Raw genomic sequence first — 17,431 nt, 5'->3', positions numbered from 1 at the left:
GATTAATATACCTTACCTTATGGAACATGTCAGACTTTATATGTGCTTACTACTTGTCAGTAGTCTGAAAGAATTAATTAATTGATGCTGTGTATTGTGAAATATTTTGCTTGCTCCTTTAAAGAATGAAATGGTGGGGAAGACAAGCCTTATCACATTTCAAAGCGATGGTAAAGATACACATCTGCAGCAGTTTAAGCAGGAAAGGCTTGCTGTCACTCTTCCTGGTCTAATTGGTTTCCCCTTTCCAATTTTACATGGTGGTCATTTCAAAGTTGTTAGTATTTTAAGTGGCAAGCGCCCAGGTCTTACTTACCCAGGGGTTGCAGGCTGTCTTTAAGAAGCAATCTGGAATCAGGTTCTCCAGGTTTGGTCATGTCAATGGTTACTAACACTTGCTGTATATTATGTGTCTTACTACCAAGAGAAGAGGAAGTATTTCTTTTATGATTGTGAGAAATTACTGTCATTCTGCTTTTCTTTTCTTTTTTGTGAAGAAGAACAAAATTGACATACTTTTCTTCAGCATTACTTAAATATTTATGCAGTCTTGTCTAACATTAAGCCACTAATTACATTGAATTTATGTGTTCATGATCAATCTGAATAATTCCTTCATGTTGTCCTTGTTCTCTACTGGTTTTTCTTTTGTGTGTGTTTTGTTGGGATTTCCCCCCCCAAATTTATAGCTTATATTACAGGTTTTGTAACACCTGTCTGCATCTTTGATTGTGGCTTTCTTCTTTAGGCTTGCCCGTGACTAATAGTAATGAGAGAAAATGCTGTGACTTTTTGGAATTGAAGTTGCTTTATAAGCCAGTATTTCTCACTACTTAGTTGTCTTCACCTTCAAGAGGTTTCTTAACATACATGTGTAATATAAATACGTACCATATTTGTATATATGTATAGCAATTATTTGAGAAAATCAAGAAGTTATTTTGTTTACTTGCAGCAGGGTGAATTACAGAATAAACTTGGTTCAGATTTTCATAAGCTTAGGGGATATTGGTTGGATGTGACTTTTAGAATTAATCTGGTCTAACCTTCTGCTGAAAGGATTATTTTATGATTTTATATAAATATTTTTAATTGTGATTGCTTGTGATAACTTTCTGAAACAAATAATTAACAAATGTGCCCTGGATAACCAAAAGACTGATATTAATACCATCTTCTGCTTTTCAGTCAGCAGCTTTCATTCCTATTTTTAAAATTTGACTTAAATCAGTAGTTAGAACTTAATTATATCTTTCAGTCTTTAGTGAGTAAACTAAAAAGTACATTCTTACATGTTTGTGTGAGTGCTAAAATGTGTTTTATAATGGATATGGCCTTTACTAATCTTCTGCTAAGAAGGATGTTATACAGACTTGTACATATTTCACTTCTGCAGATACAACTTAGCAGTTTCATTTCTATATTATGATGTCAGGAAGTGCTGAATGACTTGCTATGAGATAGTGTGTGCATTTGAATAGAAATTGCAATTCATTAAAATGCAGAGAAACGATATCTGAAAATTCTGAAATTAAATCTACGTGGTGGATGTATAACAAAAACGGAAGATGCCTTACAATAGTTGTTATCCTTGTTAACTACTCAGGCTCTAAAGGTAGCCAGTGAATTGATGAGTCATGAAGTTGCTTAGAGGTCTGAAAGTTTTCCTAGATATCCAGTGATATTTTGGCAATACCACCTTTGCGCTGTCCTGTGCCTGGTTTCTGTCAGATGTGTGCTATTTCTGGATTGCTGTTTGTAGTGGTTTAAAGAACCAACATAATGCTGTGACACAGTGACGTTTTGTAAAACTTGAACTGACCTCAAAAGTTGTGTTCTCCCCAGTTCTATATTAACTGAAAAAGATGCCCCCTTTAAGTTGCTACTCTGTTTTACAGCTTACTGTAATTTAAGGTTTATTTACTTTTAAGTTCTTGAGATGCATACATACCCTTTTGTAAATAAAACTGCGTGTAATGTAATGCATTTTTCCTTCTGTACATTGCATAGCAATATTGAAGTAATAGCTCATACTGTTCTTCTGTGTGTTTGTGGTCTGCAGTACGTCTCTACAGGCGGGCAAAATAGGGTTTTGTGAGTTTGGGTTAGTTCAGCATTTTTTATGACATATGGAAGCCTGTTCATCTTTTCAGTCTGTGTGTATTTGTACGTATATGCTTAGCGTATCTGCCTGTAATTGCACAGTATCCTTTCCAAAATTAAAAGTGCAATTTAGTTCTCTGCTATTCAGCCAATGGTCATGTCAGCTGTTACTAATATATTACTTTTTTCCTACTGTGCTTATGTTGCACATGGTCTGCAGTTATGACTTATTTTGCCTGTGTTGTAGAACTGTTCCATGCTTCTGATGGCTTTAGTTAGATAGGTTTTCTGCAGGTAGAATTAATATAGTTACAGAAGATGGAGCTTCTGCTCTGTTTTCTGTGAGTCTTCCAGTTCACAGTCGAACTACAGTTTTGCATGAGAAATCAGAGTTTAGAAATAAAACTGAAAAATGTGTAAAGTTACTGTATTGCTTGTGTGTATGTTAGCTATCTCTGTTCATGTGTTCAGCAGGACAACTTCTGTAACTGGATCCAGTTAAGCAGATCAGGCAAGTAGAAAACGCTCTCTTCTATATGAGGTTCTTTATTGGAACCAAAAGATTGTATCCCATTACTTGATTTGTTTAGATATTAACTAGCAGTGTCATAATGTACCTGCGTTTTTGTTCAAGCATGACTTTGAAAACATTATTTGTACTGTCACAGCTTTTGTGTGTAAAGGTTGAGTTTTACAGAATTACCTACGATCTTGGATATCTCATTACCTCAGAGGTGAGATTGTTGCCATTCAACACTTAAAGATGTAGACAGTGTTAGGAATGATGTATCAGGCTACAGTGGAGTTTTGCAGTTTTGGAATTTAACAATAAAATGACACTTGGAATTAATCTTGCATCTACTAGTTGTTAATCACTCCCTAGTAAAGCAAAATTTTTGTATATTTTGTGGGGACTCCCATCTTGTCTGTTTTGTCCCCTTTCTGGTATTTATGGATAATATATAGGCTTACATTAGATCACTTTTACTTGGTTTGGAATGAGTGATTCAATTTTGTTGACATGTGCTGTTCATAAATTTGCTAAGTATTCATCTCAAACAGGAATTGAATAGGAATTCTTGATACTAGATAAAAATGAACCTCCATCTACTAGCTTAGGTTTATAAGCCACTTTTTTCATGCTGCTTTTTAGATGTACCTGGGTTTACTGTTATGCATACAGCCGAGAAGGTTTTAAGAGCTCTGTGAACTGTGATGGAAGAACCAAGTTGTTGCTAAATGTAGCTATGATAGGTAATTCCAGGATGTATCAAAGTTGGCTACTAATTAACCTTTGGTGTTATACTTAAGACCATGCAGTGCAAACATGACTTTCTGTGTATACATTAAAATAGTATGCGACATATGCTGGAAGGGCTGTGTTCTAAAGCTGTATAGCGTCTTTTCCTTAAGGTGAATAAATCTAAATCCTAAGTCAGAATGAACTTTCCTAAAGATTAATGTAGACTATGAACATTTGTCTGCTACATAAGCATAATACTAGCTACTGATACCCAAATCCCAGGATATAGGGACTACTGTATTGGGCAGGGGATCAGATGAGGTATAGCTTTAGTTCTTTGACCTGAAGTCGATTAACATATTAGATTCAAGAGGTCTGTGTACCTAATTTTTAAAAGCAGAATAACTCAAGTGGGAAGTACAGTGAAGTAGAATAACTGAGACTCCTAGTTTTGTCGTTGGCATTAGTATAAAAATTTGATAATCAAGCTGGTCTGTAAAAATGTTTGGTTCAGAATTCAAACCAGGTACTTTTATTGTCCTGCTTGTTCCCTCCTTGACAGTGTTTTGCTTTTCAGATTGTTGTAGTGACTTTTCTGACATAATTGTAAATATTTTGCCAGGCTAGTCTCAAACTTGGTTTTCTTCTTTGTTTTTTTTTGTCCACATAAATTCAGTTACAACACTGAAGTCTTGGGCTTTGCTTTCCTTCCTAAATTGTGTGTTATTCTCTTCTGCCCTAATTTTTAGCAGAAGTTTGTATCTTGGAGATGTCCTTCTGTTCTTCATTGTTTCTTCCTTGCTACCCACATCTCTGTTCTTTAGAAATATTCATTAGTGATATTTTTCATTAGACATTCATAGTAAGTTATAATACTCTAATCCAATACTTTGATGTTTCACCTGAAAAGTATAAGAAATCCCTCCAATTGAAGGTTTTATTATGGTGCATAATAATAATGTGATTAACAACTGCATGGTGAAGATACAGACTGCACAGATTCCTTTCTGCTTGAGTATCTTACAAGTGTGGTTTTTAAAATAGTGTTAGGGCACGTGAAAATAAACTATGAATGCCTCAGCCATGAGGAGAGTGGTTGTGTTAACCCATAAATGCATGTGAAGAATGTCTTTTCTCAGGTTTCGAACACAAATGAGATGTAGATGCTCAGTATGGAACAACAAAATTTCAGCTGTTTGGTTTGGCAAAGTATGTTCTGTTTTAGAAGACAGATTTCATTGCTTATGTGAGTGCATGAGCCATAAACTATTCATTTCAGCTCTTGCTGAGAATATGTAGGCTTAGTAATTAAAGTGATTGAAAATAGTTAGATCACAATTTCCCATTTGATAGGGAGAAAAATGGCATGTCCAAGCATTGCTTCATTCCCTGCACACCTCTAACCATGCTTAACCTGACTAGTGTGATGGGGGAAGGGATGTTTTTTGGGGTTGTTTTTGCTTGTTTTTCTTTTTCTTCTTCCCTGAGAAGTGTGAGGGACATGGTTTCCATTGTGGTGTTTTGGTTTTGGTTTTTTTGTTTGTTTGTTTTGGGGGATTTTTTTGTGTTGTTGTTTTTTGTTTGTTTTTTTTTTTGTGGGTTTTTTTTTTTGGTTTGGTTTGTGTTGTTGATGTTGTTGCTTGCTTTCCAGTTAGACTGATGTTTGCAATTTTTCCTTGGAGAACTTTGTGGTTTTCCACATCAATACTTCACTGCTGTATTACCTCCATACCATATATTTCCAGGAATCTTCTTGTGAAGAATATATCTGTATTTCAGAATTTATGTAAGGCACGGGGTTTAGCATTTTTATGTAACAAAATTAAATGGACTCGTTGATGCAATAAAATTTGGAAATTCTCCTTTTTCATATTATGCTTCTTCAGCTTCCATCTTCTAAGTTTTGGTTAGAAGCATTGGTAAATAGGTACAGGGAGATGTTGCAAATGTTTTGGCTTGTTTGTATAAATGTTCCCCTTTGAAAGAAAATATTTGTACTTTGTTTCTTAAAGCTAGTGGCATTATACAACAGTTATATAGCTGTAGTGTAAAACTATGAGTTTTCAGTTCTGTTTAAAATTTTGAGGAACTACAGACATTTAAGTCAAAAACTTTAGTATCATTCCAAGTGGCTGATGACAAAATAATACCCTCATAAATTTTTAAGTAACTGCTAATTTGGCTTTTTTCCAATCAGAAGTATTAATTTTAGTGCAATTTGCATGCAAATGCATATTCATTAACAAATACAAAAGTCAAATTATATCCTCCTTGAAATTAGATATATTATAGTTGGGAATAAGTGTGTGAGGGGTTAAGTTTGTTATTAGGTCTCCACCTCTTATTTTATTGATCTGTAGTATGTAGGTTTGTATTTCAAACTCATGCACTTTGAACTTCAAATCTGATCTGCAAACTTGATTTTTCTGTTCCTGAGAGCAGATAGTGTTGGGGACTCACATTCATATGACAACATGCGGAGGAAACGTATACTTAAGTTTTGACATGAATTAAGTGCAGTGTTTCAGCACAGAAGTGTAGAATAACACAAACATAGAACTCATTTTACAAACACACTGTAAGCTGGAAAGCTTGTCTTCCTCTACTGATATAATTTAAGTAAGCAGGAACTGTATAGCCTATGTTATCTTTTCCTGTTACATGTAGATTTTGTCCATGAGTGTAGATGTTGGATGTTACGTTTCTGGAGACTAGAGTAAGTTGTTGAAAGTAGCAGTATTGGACAAGTGTGTATATCGGATTGTAAATATTAAAGGAAGCTTATTTATTTTAAAACAGAGTAATTTCCTTCATGATTAAACTGCTCTCAGATAATGATAGAGGGTAATTTAGGAACTTTATTGTACTTTCTACTAGTGAACTCACAAGCAGTTGCACTGTTCCTTCTTATTAAAGGCAAGTAGAAACACAAATAATACAAATTAACACAGGTAACTTTCTGTACTGGTATATGTTACTTTAATTGTGTGTGTTCTTTAAAATGATATTAAAAGAACCCACAACACCAAAAAGCTCTCCACAAAACCAGTCAAACAAAGCCCACCCAACAAACAAAACAAAACCACAACCAAACCCCATTTTTGCTTGGTTTGGCTTTCTGCACTTCAAACTAATTGTCTCTGCTCAGCTAGCTTTTTTTTTTCCCTTCACTTTCTTAGTCATAGTTTCCACATGTAGCTTCTTGATATTGCATAATGTTAGCAGACTTGGAGGTGGTTGGTCTGAAAAGCCCTGCAATCTTTTCAAAAGAACCTTCAGACTTGCTTAGTGATCCTGGATGTCACCACCTACATTCAGGAAGAACGCATAAAGAAGATGTGCATTGAACAAAAGTTTAAGGATAAATCAAAAATCTCTTGGTACATTAGGTAGAAAGCTACATCAAAATCTACTTTGACTTTTAAAGGTTAAAGTAAAATAATTAAACGTTAGAAAATGACAAAGCTATTTGCCTGTGCAGCATTGAATTTAATCCCCAAGTACATGTGGGGGTTTTTTTCGAACATGTTTATATTGGTATTTTTCCCGCAGGACACTGCCTCTGTCAGTCCTTGAGGTGGACTTGGTTTAGTGATAAACTGGAGCTGTGTAGGAGGGACTTCTTGTGTTTCTGTAGTCTGGGCTTCAGTTATCGAGGAAGGTTATGTTTGCTGGATAAAGGACATGGAAAGAAAACCAGATGTTGTCAGTGTTAAGTATGCCGCCTTGAAGAATTACACTTGAATGCTGCTTTTGCTAAGTAGTTGCAAATGGCAATTCCGATGTAATGCTGATGTTTACCATCTTAATGGTAATTCTGATATTTACATTTCAGTTAAGACTAGTCACTGTTCTTTATTTCATGGTGATCAACTATGGCCTGATTACCTGAATTGCTTTTGCATCTGAAGTCAGTGAAAGCTGTGTTGTGAATGAATTTTTGTATGCTGATGTGTATACCAGAAAAAATGAGTTTCACAAATAGGCACCCACAATTAGTGGGCAATTTTGACCTAGTGTGTCAGGATTCATAATGTCTTGTTTAGTGTGTTTTACTTGCTTAGTACTTCAAGTGCGAGAGCTGTAAAGAAATCCTTGAAGAAATTAGGCAGTGTATTAAAATGAAGCTGTATATTAAACCACAAGAGAAATTTATTGAATTCTTGCCAAAATACACTTAAAAAGAAGTATAATCTATTTGTGCCTAGAATTGTAAAACAGTTGTGGAGGACTGATAAGAAAATGAACAAATCCCACAGTTTTCCTAAAAATACAAGAAAGGGCCTCATTAAGGACGCCCTTAACTTTTGGTGTTTTGGTAATGAAATGCTTGTATACTTGGATATTGATGTTAAAGTGTATCTCTTCATGTAGCTTCTCTGCTTTTAAAGCAAGCTGCAGATTGAAGCTTCACTTATAGTATTCTCTTAGTAACCTGTGGTTCATGGATGGACTTACTCTTGTTCCCTGCAGTCTTTATTGCCTCAGCTGTGGCAGTAATACACAGCAGAAGCAGGTTGCTATAGGTTGCTACTCCCTGTAGACCAGCATTAGAATATTTGCTGGTAAGTTTTGAAAGCTTAATGACAGCCATGTTGTAATCTGAACTGTGCTGAAAGAAAATGGGCTTTTGTGCCTGTGATCTTTCTGCCATCAAAAAAAACCTTGCTCTCTGAGTTGGTTTTTTGTGTTTTTGTTTTTTGTGATTTTTTTTTTTTGGTTTGACACAATTCTTGGTTTTCTCACTCTAGTAGCTAGTAACTTGGCTACCAAACCGTGACTTCCCTGTCAGTATTGTGATTCTTCTCTTGCATTGACTTCATGGCAGTTTTTTTTTTTCTCCTCCTTCACTTGCCTGGCAAACCCTATTCTCTCTGTGGCCTGTTCATTTATACTCTCTAGTACTCTGCATTCAAATTGGCCAGGAGCTTCCTTGGCTCAGGAGGAAGACTCTTGGATTGTAGACCCACCATGAAGCAGTCCAAGTTTGAAATTGTTCAGACTGTGAAGCTTAAGGAGCACAGGTGGATTTTAGGGGATAATATGTGGATAAATATTTGAATCCCATGACTGTTTTTTACAATGTTGCTTTATAAGTGAACCAAACCTTTTGTTTGGGTAGTTGAAATAGCAAAACCATCAATCCTTACAAAGAAGTTATTCTTTCACTTATTCTCAACCCCCTGCTTCTGTAAATTATATTGTAACTAGTGTAGAATGAGCAAAATGTATCCCTTGCTGCTTACCAGGAAAAAAAAGTGAATCTCTTTTTGTCTCCTGAAAGAGTCCCGATGAGGTTAACCTCTGCCCTACCTGTTTGGCAGAAGTTCTAAAATTGAGATGATGATGACGACTTTGCTAGGTTGTCTTCTAGACTTCTTAATTATTTGTTAAATGAGATAAAGGGGAAGATCAGTCTTGTCCCTTCCTGCCCTGTGTAAATGGAAGAGACTTGGGATATCCAACTTGTTTTACAACCTGGCTATTTGGATCTGGGGTAAATAAAAAGTAATCTGTATATGCAAGAACAACCCCCAAGCACCCAGATTTTTGCTAATAACTGTGTGTCGTGATCCTGTCTTAAGGCAGGTTATTTGAACAGTCAGGGCATAAGCTAGATTCGTTGTTGCAAGTCACGTTCATTAACTTGGGGAGGGTCAGCGGGAAGAAAGCAGTCTTAAGTTGCTGTGTACGTAACTAGGATGGGTTCTGATTTGACCTAAAGTCTGTCTTGATGCAGCAGCACAAGCCAGCGAGGAGGCTGTCACATTTCGTCGTGAGCGCAGCACATTTAGGCGTCAGGCAGTACGACGCCGGCACAATGCAGGGAGTAACCCTACCCCTCCTACATTGCTCATCGGATCACCCCTCAGGTAGGGTATCTAAATGTTCCACCATATTTAGCATGCATGCAGCAGACCACTTCCCCACACCCACCAGTGTTGCCAGAAAAGCACTTTTTACTTCCTTCCCCACCATAACTTCCTTGAGCTGTCACTGCATGTCACTGTGGGCTTGTTGAATTGTGCATGTATATGTGGCACTATTTAAAAAACAGTCAGGATAGCCAGTCTCTAACATGTTACAGGTGTCTTCAGATTGATAGAAAAGTTAACTAATTCTAACAAACTTAGACTCAGTGATTTTTTTTTTTTTTAATCAAAAATTTTATAAACTTTTACTTTCAATCAAGGAGAAAACCCAAAGAAAATAGTATTTGCCACTCCCCATTTTGTTTTCCCTTCCTTTAAGAAAGTAACTATTAGGGCCTGATACTACAGTTTTCACATCTGTAGATAGTGAGAGAGAAGCATAATAGCAAAACGACAGAACCTTATAAAGAGCTGAGTCATACAAACAGAGGCTCCAAATCTTAAATACAGGTAAACCCTTTTGAATAATACCCTGCAACTTTTTACAGCAAAAGAGAAATAATGAAGTAAATAGAATGCACAGTATTGCTTAGTATTAGGTCTAATTATGTGGCAGTTTACATGTCTTGGCAATGTTTAAAGCTGTACTGTATACATGTATCCCAGGAGTCCCTAACCTTCACTGGCCCATTTGCTTTCAGTGCTGAGCCTAGTGATTTGTTACATACAGCAGCTCTGTATGTAACAACAGCAACAACAATAAGTTTTTAAAATTGCTTTTTAAATCTTTCAATCTCTTGGTTGCCTATAGTATTGGAGAATCTGGTGAGCAGAAGAAGGAACCCCCCCATACATATCAAAATAATTCTTTCTTCAGTTATATGATAAATAGGTGGGAATACTTGTATATGTTGTACATTCTTAATGATCTTTCTTTGTATGCTAAACTGTCTTTTAATAATAGAAGCAGAGTGCTTTTGTGTTTTGGGAATATTTGTGTAATTTTTTGAGCTAGAAAAAACTATAGAAACTGAGCAAATAAAAAGAAAATGCTTTACAATAGAGGGTGGCAGAGAAATTGTGCCATCTTTGTTGCATCACTGAAATAATCAAGGACTAACCTTAAATTTTCCTCAGGCAGGGAGATTTTAAGAATGGTATCTAAAAATCTTACAGGAGGATTAACTTCTGCCATATCAAGGACTGAAACCAGTTAGACGTGTTTTCAGTAGCTAGTGCAGAATGTAGCAGTAATCACATAATTGCAGGTTTTTTTGTTAAGCTTTTGGTCTTGCTGAATGTAGCTTGTTCAGCTTTAAGTTGGTGATTTACTTCATAGTGAAGGATGATAAAACTTTGCATTTTCTCAGATCACTTTTGCTTTACCTAGTTGCCTTCACTTGCATCTGATTTTTTTTCTCCTTTTTTTTATAAGAGAGGGCAATATAGTTTTTGTGTATTGCCTCATAAGAGGCTGTGCAGACTAATCAAAACTCCTTAACTGTGTATTAGTTGTTAATCAGTGTTTTCTTTCTCTTAAATAAGTATAAAGCAGGGAAAATAAGGGACTCTGTTTTAGACTGTGGTTGACATCTGCCTCGTTTTCCCATGCTAGTTCAGTCATTGAGGTTCCTATGGCTTAAGCTCAACTTCAGTGAGAGATCATGAGAAAACTGAAGTTGGTGGAAGTAACTTTTCAATCAGACAAGATGTTCAAGGGCAGAAAAAACATATTGAATATTCTAGCCTTATATTTTGTCTAAGCATCTTCCAGTTACCTAAACTTGTTCCATTCTAAAGAAAGAAAAAGAAAACAACTCTCTGTACTCTCTCTAACATAATGACACACATTATCAAAAATACTTGTATCATAAATATATTCAGAATTAATACTTAGTGAGGTTACTTTGCTCAAAGCATTGTTTGTAATGGTTAATGATTGTTCCTTGGAGTGGGGTTACATTGCCTTAGTCCAACCAAACAGCAAAGTGCTTTCAGATTTGTTGACAAAATTCCATTTGAGCTATCAACTGTGGAATGTATCTGATAAAATGTATTACTCTTCTGATTTCTAGATGAATAGTCTGTAATAAAACTTTTTATGAGTAGCTTAATTTTAGTGTAAATTCTCTGTGTTGCTGGAAGAAGGAAACCCTTAAGAAAGATTTAAAAAAAATAAATCCTGCATAAGTGAAGAAACAGAGATATTTTTAGCCATTTACCGCCAAGATGTTTTCAAAATATGACTGCAACTGTACTGACGTATATGCTGGTGGTGAGCTGCCTCACTCTAGTTCCTGATATTGCTAATCCATATGACTTCAGATATTCAACTTCTAAGAGTATTAGATTTACTAATCTTTAGTTGCCCTGATGTTACTACTTTCTTATTCTTGCCAACAAAACTTTAATCTCCAGTCTTCTAACTCTGTCTTAAAATTGGATGATGTGGAGATGTTCCCTTGAACCTGTTGAGCTAAATGTGTTGTTTTGTTTTTTTTTTTAATTTCCAATCCATTATTGCAATTTCTTTTCGCTTCCTCTATGGAATGTTTAGTAAAAGAGACAATGGCATTATATATGTGTGTCTTTGGCAAGGACAGACAAATTAAACCTGGTCTAGTAAGTTCTGCTGGTTTCATGCTAAATTAGACAAAAGAGTACTTTGCCTGGTAAATTAAAAATGAAAATAAGCCTAAAGCCCATCATAAAACCACCATCCACCCCTGCTTTTGTCCTGCCTAAATGCCAACAGTGTTTTGGGCACTTTAAAAATAAGTATGCATTGACATCCCATGCAATCAATGGTGTATGCATGTGTGTAAATGACTGTCTGAAGCAGAACTTTATTCTTATTAATTAGGTGGAGAATAAACACATTTATTGCATATCTGTACAATGAGTTGACATTGATATTTTTATGGGATTTTTTAATTGTAACAGATATGAATAACTACTCCAAGAGCAGCTGTGTATATACCTTTTGATATGTACCTGCTATTCAAGGGAAAGCAGTATTGTTTAGCATTGTTTTGGTGTTACTGATAATAAGGGAGACAATGAAGGCTGACACATCTAAGAGCTTCCTTAGGGCTTTTGTTGCTGCATAGCTCACTGAAAGCCTTGTGTACAGCAGCAAAACACTGAATCTAAATTTCAGATTAAAATGTTAGAATATGATAAATTAATGAGTTGCAGTTCTTTTCCTCATGAGCTGTGTGCATGTCTGCAAAATTTGCATGAGCTTTTCTTAACACCTCTTCTTATATCTATATTTTGTTTTCCAGTGATGCTCTAACAAAAAAGAACTGAAAAGTAGATGTTCTAGAAAATATTGTTAAAAGCAAGTACATCAGATATAGCCCCTCAACTCTTAGTAAGATCTTGTTTTTTTTTTTAATTGCCTCATTTGCCAACTGTAGTATTACACTGTAAACAGTGAAGTGTTAAAAGCAACAGGTGGTACGGATTGTTTTTCAAAAGAGAGTGTTTAAGATATTTTCCACAATCTTTAAAATACAAAATCTTTTTTCATGTCTGAAATAATTTCACAGCTAATGACTGTGATGTGTAATTTCTTTAAGTTCACAAAATGAACGATAAAGAAAACACTGCTCTTGCAAAGATGGGATATCAACTGTAAACATCATGTACTCTGACACTTTGCCATGTCTAGTATTAAATGTTTAATATTAAACAAGCTGTTAAAAGACCTGACTTTGTTAAATAGCTTTATAAAATAGTTTTGCAATGAAAAGGCTGTGAAGAGGAGAATTAACATTTTCAAGCATTGTCTGCTTATGGCTATAAAGGTACAAATTTCTCTGAAACCCAAGTTAGCTTTTAAAACCTGTGTTTTGGTGAGTAATAAAGCTTTTCCTGTACTCTCAAAACAACTTCAAAATAGACTTAAAACTTTTGCTAATTAATAACTTGTTATAGGTAGTCTTAATGTGTTCAAAAAAATTCTGGATCCAAACATATAACTTGAATTATCTACAAGGTCCATGGTAGTGCGTGGCTGCTAACAGTGCTTAAAGGCATTTTCTAGTTAGAGTGCAGATTAATAACAAGAAAGGTGATGTCACTGTGACTTATAAAGACCCCAAACAGCTAGTTAAACAGCTGACCAAGTGATACCTCAGTAAGCAAAAAGGACCTCAGCTATTGTGAGTAGACTGGAATAGTCACTACTATGTGTAGGTGATACCTCAGGTGAGACCTAATTGTAGACTAATTGAGACCTAATTGTAGACTAACCACCAGTAATAAATTAAGACTTATAAGAATATACTTGTAAGTGACTTGGGGAGATGTTAGAAAGCAATGCTTCTTCTAAGAAGTTGATAGGAACAGTATCTCTAGATTATAACTAGTGTCCAAATGTTCAGAACATATGGGTTACTTTAACCCTAATAATTGGCTGCTTAATGCTATACTCTTTCAAGGTTTTCCTCTTTAAACTGAAAAATCTTGTTTTGCTTCACTTCTAGCTATTTTTCACTTCTTCCTGGTAATGTGTCCCCAATGCGTGTTTTCTCGTAGCCTTCAAGATGGTCAGCAAGGCCAGCAGTCCTCCTCCCAGGTCAGAGTGCAGTCCCGCCCCCCTTCCCAGGCAGCTGTGCCCGGCGCTAGCGCCTCCTTGCTGGTGAGAAATGGGAGTGTCCACTTAGAAGCATCACATGCCACTGCATCTGCTGTAGGCGGTAGCAGTTTGCACGATGAACTTGGTATGCAGGCCTTATGTAACCTTGGTGACATGGAAGTGTTAATACGGCAGATTTGTTGGTAATAATGTGGTGGAAATCAGTTAACCTGAGCTTTGTTTCTCAATCTTGTAGGTGTGTTTCTAGGAAGGTCATATTTGGTCATCGATTACTTGCCTTTGTCAGTCGCCTTTCCAGGCACTTTCTCTAAGAAATGCATGGTGGGAAATCTCTAAGGATGCATAGATACATGTTGGGAGAGCTTTCTTGACTTGAACAATGTAAAGCAAATAATAAATAACTTTTTTCTTGCAGTGTTGCAGGCAGCTGAGCAGAGATTGAGACTTTGGGGATCTTCTGGTTCCTGAAAAAACTGCTTGTTATGGTCCCTAGGAATTCTTCATCTTGTTTTTTTTAGATGAGTGTTGTGTAGCTGCTGTTCAGAAAAGAAATGCTCATGTAAATGAGTGCTTTACTTTTCATACACACCTTAATTTAGGAGCTTCATATTGGAAGGAAATCTGGAGTCTTTCTTATATCAAATGTCATCATGTTACAGAGCTTTTTAGTGCCTCTTAGTTCTTCATGGTCCATTTTATGTGGTATTAACCATTAACTTCTTAATTAACTTCTATACAGCTAATAAAATTGCTAGGGAGAAGGAAGTTGGGATGGTCCTAATAAGTGACTTATCTCTTGCCACACAATAATGCAGGGGCAGATGTGGAAAAATTCTTGGCAGGGATCTCTGCATCTGTCTGTACATGGCCTGAATTACTTATGACTTCAGCATTAATATGGAACTCTTCCTGGAATTATTATAATGGGCATCTATAACTGACAATTATTAGTGACAGAATTTTGAGCAACTGTCAGCTGTAATAACCTAAAAGTACAAGTTTGTTCAGACAAAACACCTGTTTCAGACCTTACTGCAACCCAGTACTAAAAGATAAGTGAATTGCCATCTTACCCCAATAGTGGGGAAACTTGAAGAGTTTCCAGTGTGTGGCAACTCTTTAAATGTGAGTTTGACTAAGTCTTCATTCTTCTGCATCATTTAGCTTCAATATAAGGAAAAACTGAATACAAACAAAACTGAAAACAGCCCTGTCCTTCTGAGATGTTTTATAAAAAGTAACTACGGATGTACTAAATACACACAATCTAGTTACCTCGTTTTAGATTCTCTTGCTTTACTAGTGACTAGATTAAAAAAATTGAGACTTCTCAGTGCTTGTATGTGCCTCTGAAGTAGGAAAGCTTATCACATGAAACTGCAGATTTCTTTGTTTCATTAGGACTCTTAATTCTTGTTTGAAAAAATATTGGAATATAACTCTGGAATTCAGGGATACTGGTTATATCTGTCCAAGGTTAACATTGAAATATATTCTTCAAGCCATCATTATTTGAAGGATTTAGTTCATCTTACCCAAAATAATAGTCAAGTTTTACAGAATTTGAGAAATAATACACAATCTAGGTAAGTCTAAGTTATTTAAGAACTTATATTCCTATGCTATAGGAGAAATCAAAGTGGTCCATTTAAGAAATTCAGCATGGTATTCACGCTCTCTAAAAAGGCGTATTCATCACATCTGGTGTGTATTGAAGGCTTCAGAAATTTGTATGGCTCAATTCTTCTGAAACTTTGCCTGTACTGTGCTTACACTTACATGGGACATCACAATTGTCTTGGGGATGCACAAAACTTCCATGATGTGCTAGGTGAAAATCTGATGTATAGTAGGGATTTTTTTCCCTGTTCTGAAACACTGAGCGTCTGTTTAGAAACCTTTGAGAGAAAGCAGGTATTCTAGGCAGAATCTGTTTTATATTATTTAAGGAAAATCAAATTTTCTAGTTTGTGTAGCAGACTTTGTGGGACAGGTACTTTCTTTTGTTAAGAGTAAAATAATTGGCAGAATGGTGCAAGCTTTTGTGTGTATGATTCCTTTATCAGACCTGACAAGAAAGGAAAGTATTTTAACTGGTACATGGTTTGTTTTTATTTTGGGTTTGTTTTTAATCATCATTCAGGGATGAGGTAACACTACTTCTGTTTCCCTTATGAGTAAGGTTTTGCTCTGTTATCCCAAGCTACCTTACAGTGAAAGATAACCCCGTTACTTTACTTTAGGTTGTTTATGGTTTGGGGCTGGGGAAAGGTTGTAGTTTGTTTTTTCCTTGAACAGCATCAGAATAAAAATTAAAACTGCAGGAGATATGACTACTTCCTTGTCACTGTGTAAATCACTGTGACTGCCCAGGGCAGAAAAAATACTGAAAATAGAGACTGGGGAAATACATGGAAACAAAACCTGGTTTATAGCAACTGGAAATATGGGTGACAAATGTAGCAGATGGGGTTATATATCTCTGTACACTGCATATATGAGTTCTTTTTCTTAGTTCACATTCTCTTGGAAAGGCAAGCAGGGCATGTGTTACTTTACTTTAAAAGCCCTCACATTTAGGGCTCCTGTTTTTCTTTACTAATGGAGTATCTGCTTCTTCATTTTTTCCACTTATGTGTTTGATGTCAAGCTGCAGCTCTTAACAAGACACAATTTTTGGTTTTGTTTACTTTAAAGTTTCTTGTCTGTTAACTTGAATTCTGGTGGCTTATTTTACAAAGGATGAACCTTGCAGTATTATACCCATCCTACACCCGATCTGGTGACTGTACAGTTACCTTTAACTAGGCATTGTCCTGAGATTAAGGAAAGATGCTTTGAGTCATTATCTTCAGTCTTCCAGATTCAAAGTAGGAAGATCTTTATCAATTATGTTGTTGTTTCTTGAGGGTTGAGAGGTAAGGAACTTGAAAGGATGGAAAAGGAGTTTGATGTGGAGCAGTAAACATGAAGTAAATCATAGAAGAAACGCAGGAAAGAAAGGAAAGTTGGCAAACCAAATGCCATGATTATAGGCAGGATTAATATAATACGAATCCAGAAAGCAACAAAACGCATGCCGTGACTTAGGTGAATGACAGTTTTCAGAGCACAACGTGACAGTACTAATGCTTTTTTTCTTCTCTGTAACATCTGATTCTTGAGACATGTGGGTGATGAGTGGGATTTTTCAGTCCTTGCAGTGAAGGCTGATTAAATTCAAATTAGAATTTGTGAAGTAGGTAGGAATCAAAGTACTGAGTTTAGAACAGATGCCCAGTTTCTGAAACTGGGGTAAAATAAAATAACAAAAATAACAGCCCCTTGTCCTTGACTAGATGACTTTTTTTTTTCTTCAGGAATATTGCTTTTGTACTTAAAGAGGACTGGAGCTTTATAAGACAGTTATGTTTCTATGCTGCACTTCTGGTTGTATCATTTATATGCAAGCGATAATCTTTCATATTTATTGAAGTATTCTAATTTATGAAGGCGGTTGGATGGTCTTGAATATCAAAACTTTTCTCTAAAGAAAAATGTATACACAGATTACTTACTTGATTAAAAAATCATTTAGAAGCAGTTCCTCAGTACCTTTTTATTATT

At 35.8% G+C, this 17,431-nt stretch overlaps 1 protein-coding gene across 7 annotated transcripts in view; it reads left to right on the top strand.

Moving 5' to 3' along the window:
* The window catches only part of PCNX1 (pecanex 1), an 81,732-nt gene that overhangs the window by 15,393 nt on the left and 48,908 nt on the right, over window positions 1-17,431 (top strand). For 3 of the 7 annotated variants that reach the window (XM_029964313.1, XM_029964310.1, XM_029964314.1), the window contains 2 exons: window positions 9,087-9,219; window positions 13,765-13,949. The exons of 1 other annotated variant lie outside the window; for it this stretch is intronic. In XM_029964313.1, coding sequence (XP_029820173.1) covers window positions 9,087-9,219; window positions 13,765-13,949 — 318 coding nt within the window. The remainder of the gene's footprint in view (window positions 1-9,086; window positions 9,220-13,764; window positions 13,950-17,431) is intronic. 3 more of the 7 variants (XM_029964316.1, XM_029964315.1, XM_029964312.1) reach the window with 2 other exon arrangements.

Source organism: Manacus vitellinus, unplaced genomic scaffold (assembly GCF_001715985.3).
Source record: "Manacus vitellinus isolate BGI_N305 unplaced genomic scaffold, ASM171598v3 scaffold_6_pilon, whole genome shotgun sequence".
NCBI classification, from domain to species: Eukaryota; Metazoa; Chordata; class Aves; order Passeriformes; family Pipridae; genus Manacus; species Manacus vitellinus.
Note: the sequence above shows the minus strand (reverse complement) of the source record. Positions and strands in the feature narration are given on the sequence as shown.